The sequence below is a fragment of the Canis lupus genome, chromosome 25 (assembly GCF_048164855.1).
Source record: "Canis lupus baileyi chromosome 25, mCanLup2.hap1, whole genome shotgun sequence".
NCBI classification, from domain to species: Eukaryota; Metazoa; Chordata; class Mammalia; order Carnivora; family Canidae; genus Canis; species Canis lupus.
The window spans coordinates 18682064-18700970 of NC_132862.1; the positions used below are offsets into that span (position 1 = coordinate 18682064).

Here is an 18907-nt window from a genome sequence, read left to right on the forward strand (position 1 = left end):
CATATGTTCATTTTGCTCTGTTATGTTTAAGATATGTCAGATGCCTCATTTAAAATCAGTTGTGTGGTAAATTTCATTTTTGTGAACCACAATGGGAAATTGAGGTAAAGTTACTGTGTATCACCTGGTTGGAAGTTGTGAACAATTTTTAAGAACAAAGAATGACTACAGTCATGATCTTTCCTCCCATACGAGGGTCACATTTTTTTTGCCAGACTTTCCTACTCCAGATTCGAATGTAAAATGCAATGAGATCTAAGAATGTAATTGAAAGATTGAAAGGTTTTCTCTTTTGCTCCTTTGGGCAATTGATTTTTAACATCAAAGAGACAGAACAGCTGTTGGGCATAACTCAGGATTGCCTTCCCTCTCTGACTTTCAACAGCTTGTCTTCATGTTTTGAATTCTTCAGTAATAAAAGAGTACTTCAGAGGTACAAGCAAGACACAGAGAAACTGGTAGAGAAAAATCCACTCAGTTTAACATTCTTTGGTAGTAAACAGATTCATTTCTTGGTGGCACAACTTTATTTAATAGCTTTCCAGAATTTCAGACTCCCAGAGTATATCAAAGCAGTGACTGCAAACCTTGGTCACTCTGTAATACACTAGTAAAACCATCCCTTCGCATAGCAGGCCATCTTGCAGTGTCACAGTACACATGCATGGCCCATGCGTTCTGTGGCTGTGGGCCAACCTAATAATGGAAAACTGTCCTACACTGAGCTAAAGTCAAACATCCTATCATTTGCTCCCTTTGAGCTAGATCTAACAGAGAGCTTGTTGAACACAGCTGAAGAGCACAGCTGTATTATCACTTCCCTCATCATCCTTTTTCTAAGTTAACCCCATTTCTTTCACCATTTCTTTGCTTCTGGTCATGTTGCTTTGCATAGCCTCTGGACTGTTCACTTTCTTTTTTTTTTTTTAATTTTTATTTATTTATGATAGAGAGAGAGAGAGAGAGAGAGGCAGAGACATAGGCAGAGGGAGAAGCAGGCTCCATGCACCGGGAGCCCGACGTGGGAATCAATCCTGGGTCTCCAGGATCGGGCCCTGGGCCAAAGGCAGGTGCTAAACCGCTGCACCACCCAGGGATCCCCTGGACTGTCCACTTTCTCTATGACAGTATGGCTCCCTGTGTTGAACTATAGTTCAGCAATTTCAGGGTGGAATAAAAAAATTTCCCTGGCCTGACATCCTGGGTGTCTATTAAATGTCACCGTAAAATAAATATTGGTTGTCTGGCATCCACATGATGCTCTGGCTCACACTGGAGATACAGTCAACTGAAATCCCTAAAGAATGTGGACCTTTGTTAATAATCCAGGTCTCACCCATTTTGCAGGCATGTTTTTAAAATCTGGATGAAAGGATTCCTCTATATCTGTATTTAATTTCAACTTCTTTATGATCAGCCTGCAATTTCAGACGTTCTAGGACTTTTTTTTTTCTCTGTTTTTTTGTATTTACTCCCCTTTTCAGATATTTCACTTGGCAAATTGAGTAAGAATAGCTTCTAGTTATTTATTTATGTTTTTGATAAAAAGAATGTTGCAGGGAGGGGCGCCTGGGTGGCTCAGTCGGTTAAGTGTCTGCCTTCAGCTCAGGTCAGGATCCCAGGATCCTAGGATTGAGCCCCGCGTCGGGCTCCCTGCTCGGTGGGGAGTCTGCTTCTCCCTTTCCCTCTGCGTCTTCCCCCTGTTTGTGCACCCTCTCTCTCTCTCAAATAAATAAATAAAATCTTTTTTAAAAAATGTTGCAAAGACTTGCATTGCATTGTGTCCATAGGCTCTTCAGGTTGACCTCTTTTACCCAAGACTCTTTAGGTAGAGTTATTTAATTTTTGATTAATTTATCAAATCATATTATCACCTAGCTCACCTCATCTTATCTACAAGGGTGTTGTGAGGCACTTTGTCAGAAACCTGCTGAAATCCTTCCCCTAACTGAAGGCTGTGATTCCATTCAATAACAACAGGATTTATTTGCCATCCCTCGCTCTTACTGTAAGCATGATGCTGTCTGTCTATACTATTTCCCAGCCTCACTGCCAGTAAAGCTAGGAGTGTAATAATCCCTTCTTGGATGTGTCTTGGACTAACATTTGGTCCATCACTCTCTTGGAACCCAAAGGTAAAAAGTAATTCTGTTAGGGCACAGTAGAGAATTTGAGGAAGGGAAATTTGAAAAATGAGTTAATAAGTTGAAAAGGCATTACATGTGAGCCTTTTAAGGCCCACAGTGGATTTAAAACTGATAGATAGTAAGAAGCAAAGGCAAGTGTCGAAGGCAAGGGTTTTAAAACAGGAGAGGAAGAAAATCGTGGAAATATGTGGAGTATTTTGAGGAGGCTTTTAAATGCATTCTGGTATGAGTAGTGGAGAGCTTCCTCTCTGGAATAAAGTGTGGGGATGGAAAGATGTTCTTGTGAGAAAAGAATTCCTTTGTATTAGGAACTGTTTGTATGTGAAGGCTGATGGGAAAAGAAAATAGAAAATTAAAAAATTCCAGGGCCAAACACCTAAAGGAGTGAGAAGACACATGGCCAACTGAGCGCCATGGGGAGCCCAAGGAGGAGGGAGATTTTAGGAAGGCAGGAAATGAGATCCGCTTCCACATTCCTTTTCAATTACACAAGTAATGTGAAAATGTACATGAAAAGTGTGGAAAAGTCAGAGAAGATAAAATATATCTTTCATTAGTAATATAATACATGGAAACAACAAATATTATTTTTTTAATACCGTGCAGGTCTTTCAACATACTTATTTTGTTTTCGTACTAATATTCACACATAATTTGTATCCTATTCTTTTCACTTACTTTTAAATTATATATATTATACCTATTTTTATGGTGCTATACAGCCTTCATAAATACTATTTTAATGGCTACTTACTAGTTATCAAAATTATACACTGTAATTTACATAATACCCCAACTTTTGGTCATTTGGGTTGTGTGTGTGCGTGTGTGTGTAGCAGTGAACTTTTCCTTTCTTATGGTTTTTTTAAAACAATATTTTGAATCATTTTGAAAGATTCCCATATCAAAAGAGTATCAGCATATTTCACTGAGATACCTTACTAAATTGCTCTTGAGACATGTTACTAAGTTGCTTTCCAAGAGAGTGGTACCAGTACTCTCTGCTGCCAGCGGTGTATAGCCTTAAAGTATTGAATGTTAGTGGAACATGTAAGTGGAAATTGCATGTGGACAGATGGCAGTGAGGGAGATTAGGGCTGGGAAGATGGATTTAAGACTTCAAATAAATGAAATCACATGATGAAGAGGTAATTTCTCTGAGGGAAAAAATGAAGAATGGGGGGAGAATTTAACTTTCTCATTTTACAGAGAAAAATATGGGTTATACAGAATTAGGTGTTGCTCAAAGTCATATAGATAACTAGTGTCAGGAGAGGACTAGAGCCTGGCTTCTTGATTCCTTGGCACTGCTCTTTGACTGTATGACCCTTCAGTCCTGTGATTAGACTGTGGTAATGGGCAATAGTCAATGAGGTTGGGCGTGGAAGGAGTGGAAAGGAGGAGGATAAGTGATAGAGGAAACCCAGGAGGGTGAGTTGTCATAGAAGTGAGATACATAAAAGAATCTAGAAAAAATTGATGTCCCTGTCTGTGTACTGCAGCAAAGAAGTCAAGAAAACTGAGAACAGAAAATAAACTCTTAGACTCGAAGTCAAGGTGGTCTCGGGGTTACTCTTCTTTTCTGGTATACTCTGTACCACTCAGAACTGGCGGTACTCCAGCTTCACAGATAGGATTGTAAACATTTATAAGCCCACCATCATTTTTAAACAGCCTGCTCTTGTGATAGATTATGTAGCTTACATTACACTAGCAGTAAAGGGGGGAAAATTAACACTGCTTATGACTCTGACCCATTGTAAGTTACTGCTCTCCCTAGTTTTATAGCCTATTGAAAAACTCAATTAATTAATTTCATAACACTTAAAATATTTTTCTTTTATGTATTTTGGGATATGACTTCACTTGATAAAAGAATGAAAAGAGGGGATCCCTGGGTGGCGCAGCGGTTTGGCGCCTGCCTTTGGCCCAGGGCACGATCCTGGAGACCCGGGATCAAATCCCACATCAGGCTCCCAGTGCATGGAGCCTGCTTCTCCCTCTGCCTCCCTCTCTCTCTCTCTCTCTCTGTGGCTATCATAAATAAATAAAAATTTCAAAAAAAAAATGTTAAAAAAAAAAAGAATGAAAAGAAAATTGAAACGGTAAAATAAAAGGAGTATAGACTAAGAGAGAGAAAGGTTCAGAGTCAACTTTTCTCCTTCTGCCATCTTTTGGGTCAGTTCAGCCATGTATACTGTTGGCATTGTGGCCAAGTAAACGTAAACTTAAACTGGACTCTACCTTGATAATGTATTGATTTACTTATTCAGCACATATTTTTTGAACATCTAGGTACCACTAAACATTAGAGATTGTTGAACTAATAAAGTATGAGCCTTATTTTCATGGAACTAAGAGTCTAGAAGGGAAGGATGCCCCTAAGCAAAGAATTATAGCCCCCTCCCTAGTATCTAACACAACTGTGACAAACGTGCAAAGAGAAAGTACCAATGAGAATAAGATACGGATGTGGCCTAATGTAGGAAGGGGCACATGGGGAGCAGGGGCAGGGACCAAAGAGCAGCATGTCATCAGATACCTGAAGAACTTTTAGATATCAGCAAGGTAAAAAGGAATGGGGAAAGCTTTCTGGCTAGAGAGAATAGACCGTGTGATGAAGGCTCTGAGGTGAAGAAGAGCAGGAAATCTTTCTCTAACAGGAAATCATATGTCTGAAAATGCAGAGAATGAGGACGGCATGAGAAGAGTTTAGTGATGGAGAGAGTGCAGCTCTCTGCAAATGTGGGCTTTTCCCCCTTTTTTCCTGATCTACAGTGTTATACACTTGTGGTTGCTTACTCTCATCATACTTTTAACTTTCATTTAACTGTTCTTGGCATTTCCTCTGTAAAGTGCTTGGTTTTTTTGCATAAATTATCACACGGTGTTAGTGATCACAGTCTGCTGAGTGATAAAAAAAAATTCAAGATGAAGAAATACCTACCATTTCCTTGGTGAGAAGAAATGCTAAGTTAATTGGTTTATTTTAGTTGGATGAGAAAGAGAATTAGACATCAAATATTGGCAGCTTATTGCTCACGAATGTCCCTGCTGATGGCTGTTGGGTGGAAGAATGGTTTTGTAAAGAAAATAAAAGCAAAAGAGAGGATGGGAAAGCAGGCATCTCTGCTCTGTGTTTTGAGTTGCTATGTGTTGGAGAGTTTCTTAGAGAAATCATTGGCATGAGTTTAAACATCCATTGCTCCTACACTTTCCAGGTTCATCATAGTAAATAAAGGCATTGGACTAAAGGGGAAATACCTTATGGCACTGTGTGCCATTGACCAGAATGGAAATACGTCCAGAAAACAATTCAAGTGTGTGACCATGATGTCAGGGCACTAGCACAACTTTCCATCCCAATCTCTGTAGGTCCTTCACCACTTTGCAATACCACATCTTACACCTTCTGTACAGTAAGTACCCATTTTGGCCATTCATTAAGCCAGCTGTTTACAAAGTGTTGTCTGGGGAACCCTGAGGTCCAGGAAGGTCAATGCAGTTTTCATAATACTACTAACCAGTAGTTTGCCTTTTTTTCTCTCATTCTGCTGTGAGTGTACAGTATTTTTTTAGAGGCTACATGATGTATTTACAATTATGAAAAGACCACTAAAATATTCTTCCACTTTCCAATTACATGGCTATGTTTTTTCACATACTTCAACTAAAAACATAAAAATAGCACAGGAGCGCCTACTAGGTGGCCCAGGCAGTTGGTGTCTAACTCGGTTTTGGCTCAGATCATGGTCTCATGGGTCATGAGATGGAGCCCTGAGTCAGACTCCGTGCTCAGTAGGGAATTCTACTCAGTTTGAGAATTCTCTCCCTCTGTCCCTCCCTCCACTCATTTGCTCTCTGTCTCTGAAGTAAATAAATCTTTTTTAAAAAAACATAGACTAGCATGAAAGTAGATGTGAGAATCCATCTGTCTTCTATTATTAAGCTGGACATTAAAGAGATTTGCAAAAATATGAAACAATGGCAGTATTCTCATTAGGTTTTTCTCCCCCCATGGAAATTTTTTTTTAATTTTTATATGCATGTATTATGTTTGAGTTTATTTTAAATAAATATTTTAAAATTTTCTCAGCTTCTGGTCTATTGTAGTAAATATTGATGGATATAGCTCACATAAACAAAGCTCTTTGGGAGTCCTCAGTAATTTTTAAAGTACAAAAGGATCTGAAACCAAGAAGTTTGGGGCTTGCTGCATTAAGCCCATATCCATTTGTCCTCCTGGTTGCTGCAGCTTGAACTGTAAGGAGTTTTCCAAATATCAGTTGGCCCAAGAGAGTAAATTACAGTCAAGTTGCTTTTTCCAAAGATCTACTCTTCACTTTCCCTTCCCTGAGGTAAAAAGCATGTCATGTTGGGTAATTACAGCATGTAAAAAGTGGAGATGTTGACTATGCTTTATCTCTCCCACAAGGCCCATTTTATTTCCACCCTATTGAAAGTGCTTGAGCCTTGGAGAGGAGCCCATGGTTGCATGCTGCCCATTTTAACCATTGCCCTCAAAAATGATCTCATGCTGAGGCAGCGGTTGGTAGGGACTCTGGTGTACAGCAGGCAGTATTATTTGTCAGAGCCATTCTCTGGTCACAACCATTTTTAATTAAAGTTGTCCTATAAATAGCTTATATTCATTTCCCCTGGATCTCACGAGTCAGTAGAGACTAGGAATGATTAGCTTAGGTCAGGACATCGAGCCAGATGAGGTAAATAAAAAGTGAGTGCTTGAAATAGAGCTTCAGGGATGCAGTACTACTACTTGTTAAGATAAATGCATTGCCCTTCCAGAGAAGGTGGAATTTATTTTAAATAAACACCTAGAAGGTATTTTTCTCCTGTGGTGGTGGTTCTCTTTCATTTTTTAATAAGCAGAGTTAATCATTCCTTGAAATTTACAGTCAAGCGAAAGGAAAAGACAGATATTGAAGACATTTTTCATAAAGCCAGAGTCTTGAGACTGCCCTTGGGTTACCAAGGGCACATGGATGCGATCACTTGCTCTTGACACGCATGGTCTTTTAAATCCCATTACTTCATTGGACTTTGAAAATTGCACTTCTGGTGGAAACCCAGTTCATAAACCCCCAAATAAGAGAAGTTTAAGATGAAAAAAGTGACCTTTTTGGCTCTTTGAGAGCAACAAGAATGTGGGAAAAAAGTAAAATGAAACCAGGTAAAGGGTAATTGCACTTGAAAACTGTTGTTGACTGTTGGATCTGACTCCAGCAAATTAGAATGTGAAGACATCGGTTTTATTCTTTTCAGGAAAAACACCTTCCAGCTCTCCTTAGTTGTAAAATGATGTTTCTAAGATTTGAAGTAGCTATGGATTTTTTTCAAGCACACCTTTATGTTGTGCAGCTGCCGGAGTTCATGGTAACTAGCATTCTCAGGTATTTGGATCATGACAGGTGTAGAGAATCTATCTCACCCCAGGTCCGGGTGTCATTTCTGGCTGCCCCAAGTACCTTGTGATTCTCTTCCCATGACACTGTCACAGTACATTTCAGTGTCTTCTTCCTGTCTGAATCCCACTTGACTGTCATGGCAGGATTGTTGTCTGTCTTGTTCATTCTTCTATCTCCACTGTCTACTAGGCATGTGTATGGTGCTCACAAATAATTGTTGAGAAGACAGATGGATATCCAAAGGTATAATGGTTTCTTTTGATGCCAGAGACACCATTATTTCCAGAAATACTGCTTCTGTTCAGGGCTTACCAGTTCCCTGTATGTCCACTAAAAAACTAAATTCTGTTTTCTGTCCCCATGTAGCTATGAGATATGGAGCAAGTTTGGTAGCCACTTTGTACCCACATTTCTTGATTAGTTAAAAATGGTGGCAAATCAGTGTCTATGTCTATTTCTTTATACATTTTTATTTATAAATTAATATTTTCCATCTTTATTTATTTATTTATAAATTAATACTTTCCAGCTCTAATGTTCTTTTATTTCCTCTGCTGAAAATTTTATCCATTGTATTTTTAATAATTGGGTGGTTTTTTTTAAGTTTTTATTTTATCGGGACTATGTTAGTGTATTTTATTTTAAGATTTTATTTATTTATTCATGAGAGACACAGGCAGAGGGAGAATCAGGCTCCATTCAGGGAGCCCGATGTGGGACTTGATCCCATGACTCCAGGATCACACCATGGGCCAAAGGCAGGCACTAAACCGCTGAGCCACCCAGGGATCCCCTGTTAGTGTATTTTAAAAGTACGATGTAGGGATCCCTGGGTGGCACAGCGGTTTGGCGCCTGCCTTTGGCCCAGGGCGCGATCCTGGAGACCTGGGATCGAGTCCCACATTGGGCTCCCGGTGCATGGAGCCTGCTTCTCCCTCTGCCTGTGTCTCTGCCTCCCTCTCTCTGTGACTATCATAAATAAATTAAAAAACTTAAAAAAAAATAAAAGTACGATGTAATGTAGAAAATTTGATCCTTCTACAAAGACAAAGATGGCATCAGAATCCAACAGCAACATTAGTTCAAGGGTGACACAGAAAATTTCAGATTTTCAGGAGCTGATCACTCCCTTTGGATTAACCAGGGTTTTCTTTTTCTGGTTGCCTCTAGGATATTAGGTGTTTATCGACCTGTTTCAGAAGATGATTAAGAAAAGTTAAAAGGAGAAATACCTGGGTTAATTATTTCTCATTTAAAGCTATTAATTAAAGAGATTTTGTAGGAAAGGAACTTCAACAGGGCCTTGACACCTGATACAGCCACAGGAACAGTTCTAGGATACCTGAGCTCAAGAGCAGCTGTACCTACCTTTTTAAAACACTGCTCTCATTGGGTTGTAATTGTTAGTTCACTTGTCTTTGAGCTCCTAAAATAGAAATACTTTGTTTTATTCATCTCCATGTTTTTAGTATCTGCCTCCCTGTGATACCAGTAGTAATGCTAGCGCTGTGATCATAATAAGGATGTGGCTAAGATGACAAAGTGCTATGTGCTAAACCTTGTTCTACGTGCTTCACATGTTTTGATCCATTTAATACTCACAACCACCCTATGAGATAGGGACTACTGTTAGCCATATTTTACACCTGGGCACGTATAGAAGTAAGGCATAGATAGTAAATGGTGAGACTGGGATTCCAATCCATTTAGTCGCTCACCGGCAGCCCATTTCTTAATCGCTTGCCATACTTTCTATAGGCATTGAAGTAAACCTGTCCTGAGTGAATGAATAAATGATTAAGTATGCAGTGGTACTTTGTAGCTACTAATATGATTGGAGTCTTATATAATTTGTGTTCTGCCTATCTCTAAACACACATGCACACACACTAATTTATCAGTTCTTCAACGGATGATATTTTCATCAAGTTTTTCTTCTCTTTAATAGATTGAAAGATTTTGAGATATTCATTCATCTCTAATTTTTCTAAGTTTGACAATTTGTTGTTGGCAATCAAAAAATACATATGCTAAAAATAAATACATATACTTTACATACATATATATACACACACACACATATATATAAGCACATATACTTTTTTAGAAACATGGATCTCCATTTTTGCTAGACTCTGGATTTGTAATTCAAATAGATGAAATTTGCCAAATTCCAACCGCACCTGGTTTCCTAAATGGTACTTAAGTGTGTGGATTCAAAGAGATAGCTGTATGGGCACCTGGGTGACTCAGCTGGTTAAGCATTCAATTCTTGGTTTCTGTTCGGGTCATGATCTCATGGGTTGTGAGATCAAGCTCCTTATTGAGCTCTATGTTCAGCATGGAGTCTGCTTGAGATCTTTCTCTCTGCCCATTCCCCCTCACACCCATGTGTGTACTCTCACTCTTTCAGATAAATAAATAAATCTTCAAAAAGTTGTCAGCAGTCATTCCACAGAGTAAAGTGTCTTTACCTTTCTGGGTCAAATCAAATTTAGGCTCCTTGGCTTATTGTACAACTCTCAGTGCATTTTTATTCACAAGCCAACAGTGTCAAGTCTGAGAAAATCGATGCTGTATGTTCCTTTTGCATGGGTCTGGTTGGATGCTTAGTAGTAAAAGCAGTAATATCATGGAATATGCCCACCCCCAGAGCATATTAAAGGAAAAGTTGCCATGTGCTTTATGCCAAATCATTTCCTTTTACCTGACCTTCCCAGCAGTACCAGGAAACTATGAAATTGTTTACTTTGTAATTGTTAGAACCGAAGTAGCTTTGATTCATTAAATAGGTTTTACCTTTTATATTGTGAAAGAAAGTGTAGCATGGCAATCTCAGATGGTTGTGAAAAATGTAACTAAAAGCTAATTCAGAATTACTAGTGTACTAAAGTGAATCTTTAGAAGAAGACCAGGACAATTAGGAAATGACTCTTTGAAGTTGTGATGAATGGTCTGGGCCTTGCACTGTAGTAGGAGTTGGGGAGACATATATTCTGATGGGAGGGTATGGCTCTGAGATGGAAAACACAGGTTGAATAAAAGAAGGAGCAAAGAGTTGGGTAGGCTCTAGAAACATTTTGATTAAAGAAAGGTCACAGCCAATCCCTCCAGAATCTGCATCAGCTTCCTTCTCCTTTCCTCAAATACCTTCCCAAATAAAGAAGATAGTGTATGTAAAGAGAATGCTAGTTATGCCAAGTGCAGCTGCAAGACGAATGTCCCAGGCATCTCTGGCTCCCAGTCAGATTGTCACCTCTGAAGATATTCCTCTATGGTTGTATCACTCATTTTCAGAGAGTTACTAGGGTGAGGGAATCCCCATTCAAACAACTATTTGAGGCTTTTTCCAATTATAAGGCAAATCCTTCCAGATGTCCCTTCTTGGTTAACATCTGTTTGTTTGCCCTGAAGGAACTAAATATGAACAGATATGAACTGTAGGAATTTGTGCCATTAGCACTGACTTTAATTCAAAGTACATAGTGTTTGATCTTAGTACCTATTGCATAGTAGATGCTCAGTAAGTTAGGTTTTACTTGTCCTGCATCAGTTGTTCAGTTTATTACTGTTACTGGTTTTTTTCTCATTTATTTTCCTGTTCTGTTTTAAAGGAGAGATTTAAGGAAGCTGAGGAGATATACCAGGCTGGAATAAAGAACTGTCCAGACAGCTCAGACTTACACAACAACTATGGGGTTTTCTTAGTTGATACTGGTAAGTGAAATTAAAGAGAACCTGTTCTGCTGAGATGAGATAATACTATGTATCCAGCAAAATGGCAACCACCCAAATGATGTCTCAGAAGTCACATTCACTGGCATTGGCAGGAAACTCACATTGTTGACCATCACATTGTACCGTGGGGCTGTCATTTCTCTAAGCCTTCAAGCTCAGCTCAGTAAAATCCGCCCAGTTTGTATAGCGCTAAGGGAACCCCCCCTGCCCCCCCCTGCCCCCCCCCCCCCCCCGCCAGGTGTTAGGAAGTAGCCTTGCTGATTTAATGAGTAGCAGGCCTTTGAGTATCATTTAGACAAGTCCATAAATCTATGATGGTGAAACATTCCTTAGCAATGATGCAGGGCTTGCCTCTGAATCTAGTTACCAGCAGATGGAAAATACTTTTCTACATCTGATAAAAAAAATAGTCTCCAGAATTGTCTCATCATTCTTTACTTGATGTACATTACAGAAACTATATTATTATAATTGATAGAGTACACTTATATGGCAGGAACTATATAAAATATACTTACTCCATCTTATTTAATGCAAAACGTTACTGGGCAGGGATTCTGTTTTCTTTGTGATTTGTGTCCCATCTACTGTTGGCATGCTATGAATACTTATAAAGAATCAAAAGGTATTTGAATTTAATGCAAAAGCACCATTTTGGTCTCAGTGACTATTAGACTATATGCTTTGTGATAAAATTCCATTTTAATTATTTTGTCAATATGAATGCTCGAAAGGGTTTTTATTTTCTAGTATATCTGAAACTTTACTGTTTTATAGAATGCAAATTTACATTCTTAAACTCCTAGAACATGTCCCTTATTTTTGCATATAAAATTGTTTTGTAGTGCCACCTGCTGGTTTATTAGCAACACAATAATACGTTAGGTGTCCTAAAGATTTAAGAACTGAAAGAGACTTATGTTGGTTTGGTGTTCCCTCTTCTACTTCAACAACAAACAGTGCTACTCCCCTAAAAATCTCACTGGCCTCCCTATATATCTTCCTGCCACTCCCTTTATATTCATGTATTTTATACTGGTGAAATTCTCCCTATTACCTGTGACCTGTACATAGATCTGTACAAACATAACATCGGTTTTGGTGCAGACATGTATTCAAAGAAGGTGCACTTGAGAAGGTATCTACAGGTAATAAGCATTCCATTTTTTTTTAGAACTTCAGACTATACTACAGTTCAGTCACTGAGATGTAATTTCACTAGGAAACTTCTTTGAGGACCTCATCAGAGACTGGATTCTAGTTCTGGTCTTCATCCTCAGTTGACTTGGGATTTTTGTCAAGTCTTTTAAGTGCACTGTGCACTTTAGTGTCTATATCTCTGAAATAATACTTTTGTTTATTTTTAAATAGCTCCTAAATCCCAAGAGACAGCCAAATGGTATCAAGAGGCAGCTAAATAGGGGGGCGCTTGCGTGGCTCAGTCAGTTTAGCAGCTGACTCTTGATTTCTTCTCAGATCATGATCTCAGGGTTCTGAGATTGATCTGATGCAAGGTTCTCAGTGCAGAGTCTGCTTATCCCTCTCCCTCTGCTCTTCCCCCTTCTTGTGCGTTCTCACGCTCCCCCTCTCTCAAATAAATAAATAGATAAAATATTTTCTTAAAAAGGCAGATAAATAGTATCAAAAATACCTGTAAAGATCATTTAATTAAAATATTTTAAGATGTGTAATTCATTGGACATATGCAAGGTGGCATTATTTGTTGAAGTCCCAGTACATAAATATCATTTAACAAAAATGTATGGTTTTAAAAAAGATTTTCATTATCTAGCTGATACATGCTTCTGTAAAGTAGTGCTTCAGTTACTATATTGCAGTAGAATAATTGAGGCCAACCCTTAGAAATTGTTTCAGGAGAGTATTCTTTCTATAATAGCCTATTCTATTTTTCGTATAATGAGAATCAACAATATCTTGTATAAGTAACGATCATTGATGATTTCAAAACATTATATTATCTAGGGCAATGGCCAAAAAAACACTTTGGCTGAAATGCTATGCCTAATAAAAGAAACAGATTTTAGTTCTTATTGCTTTTTTTTATTATTATTAATTTCCTTGGAAGTGGGAATGAGTAATAAATGGTCCAAAGTCAAAGGAGATGAAGCCAAATGCAAGCTAATTTACCAATTGAATAACTGATGATATGACTCAGTAATATGAAGAGGAATGATATGCATTAGAGGAGAAATGAAGAGTCTCATATATTGTATAATTTAAGCATTCTCTGCTCTTACCAACCACTACTGGTTACTGGTTACAGGCTCTCCAGAGAAGGCAGTGGCCCATTACCAACAGGCCATCGCCCTCAGCCCAAGTCATCACGTGGCCATGGTGAATCTGGGGAGGCTCTACAGGTCACTGGGAGACAATAGTGCGGCCGAAGAATGGTACAAAAGGTAAAGTTTCTTTTTGTCACTTTGTAAGTTGCCCAAAGACCTCAATAGTTGCCCTTCCAGTGCTTAGTCATCAGAACAGACAGGCTCTTAGAATATTAAGAAATATTGCCAAGTCAGGCATTACAGATTCTCCTCTTCTACTACCAAACACTAAGTGGTGTGTCCTGGGGAATGGTTTTAGAAAGCCTGCTGGCTAGAACGTAGGGGTAGTGCAAGGTTGGAATTTAATCTCTACTTTTGTTGGTCCATTGTTTTCTGAGGCTCTGGACTGCAGCCCAAGCCACAAATAGCCATTTCCAAAATGGATATGGGGGGAAAGACTGTGCATGCATCAGAACCAGCCTGTCACTATTAATGGAAGAGCTCCTTTGGAGCTCAGTTGCCATGTTGATAGGTTGCCAGAGACCTTCTTCTAGTCAGAAGGTGGTATTATGATCTTTTTAAAAACACTCTTCTTGATTATAAAAACAAAGACCACATTGGAGCAGAGTCTCCAACCATGGACTCAGATTCATCCCTGAATCTGAGGATGAATTCAGGGATGAATCTGAATTTTGAGCTTTCGAAATGTATCTGTTAGAATTTCAATTCACCTTTCTCAAAACTCAGGGCCCTGCAGGTGGCACGCAAAGCCGAGATACTATCACCGTTGGGAGCATTGTATTATAACACAGGCCGGTATGAAGAGGCTCTGCAGATTTACCGGGAAGCTGCAGCACTTCAGCCCTCTCAAAGGGAGCTCCGTCTGGCCCTGGTGAGCACAGTGGCTAAAGGAAATGAGGCGGGGACACACAGTTTGTCTTGTGGGGAGCTGGGTCAGAAGCCTCAGAACTGTGGGACACCTGGGCAGCTCACTGGTTGAACGTCTACCTTTGGCTCAGGTCATGATCCCAGGGTCTTGGGATGAGTCCTGCATTGAGCTCCCAACAGGGAGCCTACTTGTCCCTCTGCCTGTGTCTCTGCCTCTCTCTCTGTGTCTCTCATGAATAAATAGTCTTAAAACAAAACAAAACAAAAGAACTGCAACCAGAACACTATAGTATACCCATTTTCTGCATATCCCTATAACCATTGTTGGAGCCATTCACCAAAGACATGGACACTAAAAAACTTTCTAAGTTTTTGGTTTGAAATCATTTCAAACTTACAAAAATTTGCAAGAAGAGCAAATTGCCCCTGTATCCCCTTTTACCCAGATCCATCAGTTTTTAGTGTTTTGATGAATTTGTCTATCAATCCCTCATGTAGGTATGGGTGGATGCATCCATATATGTACCTATGTGCATATTTATGTATGTGTGCAAATGCATATTACTAATACATTTATTTTTTTCATGAGCCATGTAAAAGTTATAGATCTCATGCCCTTTATTTCTAAATACTTCAGCATCTGGTTCCTGAAAACAAGGACATTCTCTAACACAACTACAGTATGGTTGTCAAATTTTAAAAATTAATAGTCGACAATATTTTTAATTTTGATTTTTGGAAGTTTGCATTTCTGCTGTTCCTCTTCAGATAGGCAATAAATCAAACTTCTTATCTTGTTAGAAACATCATGTCCTATTGAAACCATAAAAAAACCATTTCTTTGTTGAAATATTTACTCAACTTTAAAAAAAGGTCACAAGTCATTTCGTTGATATCTTTGGTGTCCCTGCTCTTCATGCACAATGCATGCTCCCCAAATAAATAAACAGAAACAAACAACAAACTTTTTAGCCCGTAAACTGGAAATTCAATTCCCTCTGTGAGTTGCAATCAGATGCTAAGCATTTTTTTCTGGAGTGTTTCTGGAATGCCTCTATTCAGAGATGCTTTATTTGATGAGGTGGTAACACAATGTCTCCTAAGCCAATTCAGTGTGTTTTTCACAGGCTCAGGTTTTGGCCGTGATGGGTCAGACAAAAGAAGCTGAGAAGATGACCAACCACATTGTGTCAGAAGAGACTGGATGCCTTGAATGCTACCGCCTGTTGTCAGCAATCTATAGCAAGCAGGAGCACCACGACAAGGTAGAGTGCACGCTGGAGCTATTTGGCTTCACAGGTGGAAAGTAGGGTGCACCTGAATGATTCCCAGTCTGCACATTTATGAGGCTGAGCAGTCTCAAATATCATCTGTTGGCATATCCTATCTTATGGATGCTTTTCACAGATATCCCCTTAACTCTACTATGTCCCCTTGAAATAATATTTTCTTGGCTCGTCCTTGGTCTAAAGATTTTATGTGACTTTCTCAATTTGTTTTCACCTAACTATATAAAGGCTAACATTTGTATGCTTTATCATTTTCCACATTCCTCTTAATACCTTATTTATAGAATCCTTTTAACAGTCTTTATAGAGGTCAGTGACCCTGTATTGCAACTATTATTATGTCCATTTGAGAAGTCACCTAATCAGTAAATTTATGAACTGACTCAACAAAATATTTATTGAATGCCCACTATATGCCAGACAGCGTGGGAGGTACCAGAAATAAAGTGGTAGAAGGAAAAGAAAAAAATTACCTTTGTCCTCATGGAGTTTATAGCAGAAGAGGAAACTAAGATTAAACAAGCAATCACAAAACAAATGTAGAATTATAGCTGTGCTCAGTGATGTCATGAAGAGTCACGTGAACCTAACAAGCATATAATCCGGGACCTGAGTGGTCTGGGAGGTTAGGTTTCCTGCAGAGTGATACGAAGGTGAATGCTGAATGATAAATAGGAGTTATTAGATGAAGGGGGATGATGAAAAGCATTCCAAGCAGGAAAAAGTACATGCAAAGGCGTCACGGCAGCAAATGGCAAGTCTGAGGGATGGGCATGAAGGGGACAGGGCGCTGTGGAAGATAATGGCCATAGAGGTTGCTAGAGATAACACCCCACAGAGCTTGAGGTTTGCCCTCAAAGGTTTTGTTTTTTATCCTGGGAGAAGCTTTGGGGTTTTAAGGAGAACAACATAGTGTTATTTGTGCTTTGAAGGGATCCCTGGCTGCAGGGGTGGGGTAGTGGGTGCTGGGGGCAGAGTGGGTGCCAAGGACCTTAGAGGAGGTTATGGGTGGAGTGGTCCAGATGGACACGGGCAGAGCAAAACAACTGACCCCAGATCTTGTTTTCCTTCAGCTTTATCACATGACCTCCTTGTGGCATGGTCAGGGACATGTCATTGTCACTAAATAAATGGAAACCATCAGGAAAATTATTTTGTCAGGGCCACATTATTTCGCAATGAGAACATCAGAGAGAACAAAGAATGTTTTGACTGTCGCTTACGACACCAGCTACTACATAAGAGCGAATAGTGTAAATGTTATTATTTAAGTTCGTTTTTCTTCCTCTAACCTACATTCCATCTTACTTTCAAACCTGTTGCAGGCACTGGATGTTATAGACAAGGCTCTCCAGCTAAAACCAAAGGACCCAAAAGTCGTATCTGAGCTTTTTTTCACAAAAGGAAACCAACTAAGAGAGCAGAATCTTCTGGATAAAGCTTTTGAGGTATACACACTTAATAAAATTATGTTATTAAATTAAGGGATTAAAATTAATTCTCTCAATCTTTACTGAAGCATATACAGGAAAATTTAAGATCACTGGCATGTTTGTGGAGTGAAGTTCCTGATTAATTGCAATGACGTTATATATTTGATTTTTATAATTGAGTCTCTGTGTTTTACTATTTAGAGTTCTGCGGTACCTCTCGGCATTACTTTCTGAATTATCCACCTTTAATGTGCTGTTTGAAGCAATTCCACATAATTCCCTCAAACTCGTTTCTCTCTCTGCCTCTCTCACTCTTTGTTTGCCTGCAGTAACCCTCTAGTCCATCTGGACTAGTGTCTGAATAGCTTTGGCATTTCCACACAGCCTTCTAACACCCTTCCACCCAACCCCCCACGTCCCCACAGATTCCCTCTCATCTGCTAACGCACAGCCTGTCCTCCTCCCCGTGGAAGCCCATCTGGACCATGCTTTCTCCTAGTGTCCTTGTTTCCTATGAGCTTTTACCACATTTACCGTCTCTACAAGTCATTTGAAAGTATCCTGTGTTACATCGTTAGGTCTCTTTTTCCTACCCCTCTGTCCTCTCCTCCTCCCCCCACTCCTGCCCCCTCTCCCACTCCTGTGTGTACAACGCCTGCTCCCCGGTTAGGTTGGACTTCTCCCTGCAGAAAGGAACTGCTTTCTTTTATGTTTGAAAACATAATGCCTTGCATCTTATAGGCATTCAGTATCTACAGCTTCCAAATACAATTTATACACAGTTTGAAGTCAAAAAGATATTATAAGCACATAGAAATGTTTTAGAAATACCAAGCATTTCTGGTAAAGCCGTAAGTAGGAATTAAAGAAGCCATAAAATTACACTATGTATAACATGAGAAAAGTAAAATTTTAAGTGATATTATTGTTTTTGAAAACAAACAGTGAGTTGATTTATAAAATATTGGAAGGCACATATAAAGATCTTTGGGAAAACTAACTTGAATTCTTGAAACAGTGGCATATTGGAAGCAGAAATTGTGTACTATTCTCTGCCCTGTGAACACTTTTTTAAAAAGATTGATTGATTGATTGATTGATTGATTGATTTTAGAGAGAAGGAGAATGCTTGAACAGGGGATGGGGCAGAGAGAGGAGGAGAGGGAAAGCAGACTCCCCACTGAGCACAGAGCCCCACTGCAGGGCTCAATCTAATTCCCTGAGATCATGACCTGAGCTGAAGTCAGGAGTCAGACACTTAACTGACTGAGCCACCCAGGCACCCCTGCCCTGTGAACATTTTTAGTACCTTAACATGTGAACATTTTTTAATACCTAGCATGACAATTTAATGAATCTGTAATTTTTAAAAATATTTTATTTATTTATTCATGAGAGACACAGAGAGAGAGAGAGGCAGAGACACAGGCAGAGGGAGAAGCAGGCTCCATGCAGGGAGCCCGATCCTGGAACTCCAGGATCATGCCCTGGGCCAAAGGCAGGCACCAAACCGCTGAGCCACCCAGGCATCCCTGAATCTGTAATTTAGTTGTGAAGTTATTTGGTATCAGTATCTGTCTGTATCTTACACATTTCATTGAAAACAAAAGTAGAGGCACCTGAGTAGCTCAGCCAGTTAGGTGTCTGCCTTCAGCTCAGCTCATGGTTCTGAGACCATGGGATCAGGTCCTGCATCAGGCTCCC

At 39.4% G+C, this 18907-nt stretch overlaps 1 protein-coding gene across 1 annotated transcript in view; it reads left to right on the forward strand.

Moving 5' to 3' along the window:
• TMTC1 (transmembrane O-mannosyltransferase targeting cadherins 1) overlaps positions 1-18907 on the forward strand; it is a 273784-nt gene that overhangs the window by 238709 nt on the left and 16168 nt on the right. Inside the window, exons 14-18 of the mRNA XM_072798473.1 lie at positions 11188-11290; positions 13596-13731; positions 14341-14485; positions 15609-15746; positions 17096-17218. Coding sequence (XP_072654574.1) covers positions 11188-11290; positions 13596-13731; positions 14341-14485; positions 15609-15746; positions 17096-17218 — 645 coding nt within the window. The remainder of the gene's footprint in view (positions 1-11187; positions 11291-13595; positions 13732-14340; positions 14486-15608; positions 15747-17095; positions 17219-18907) is intronic.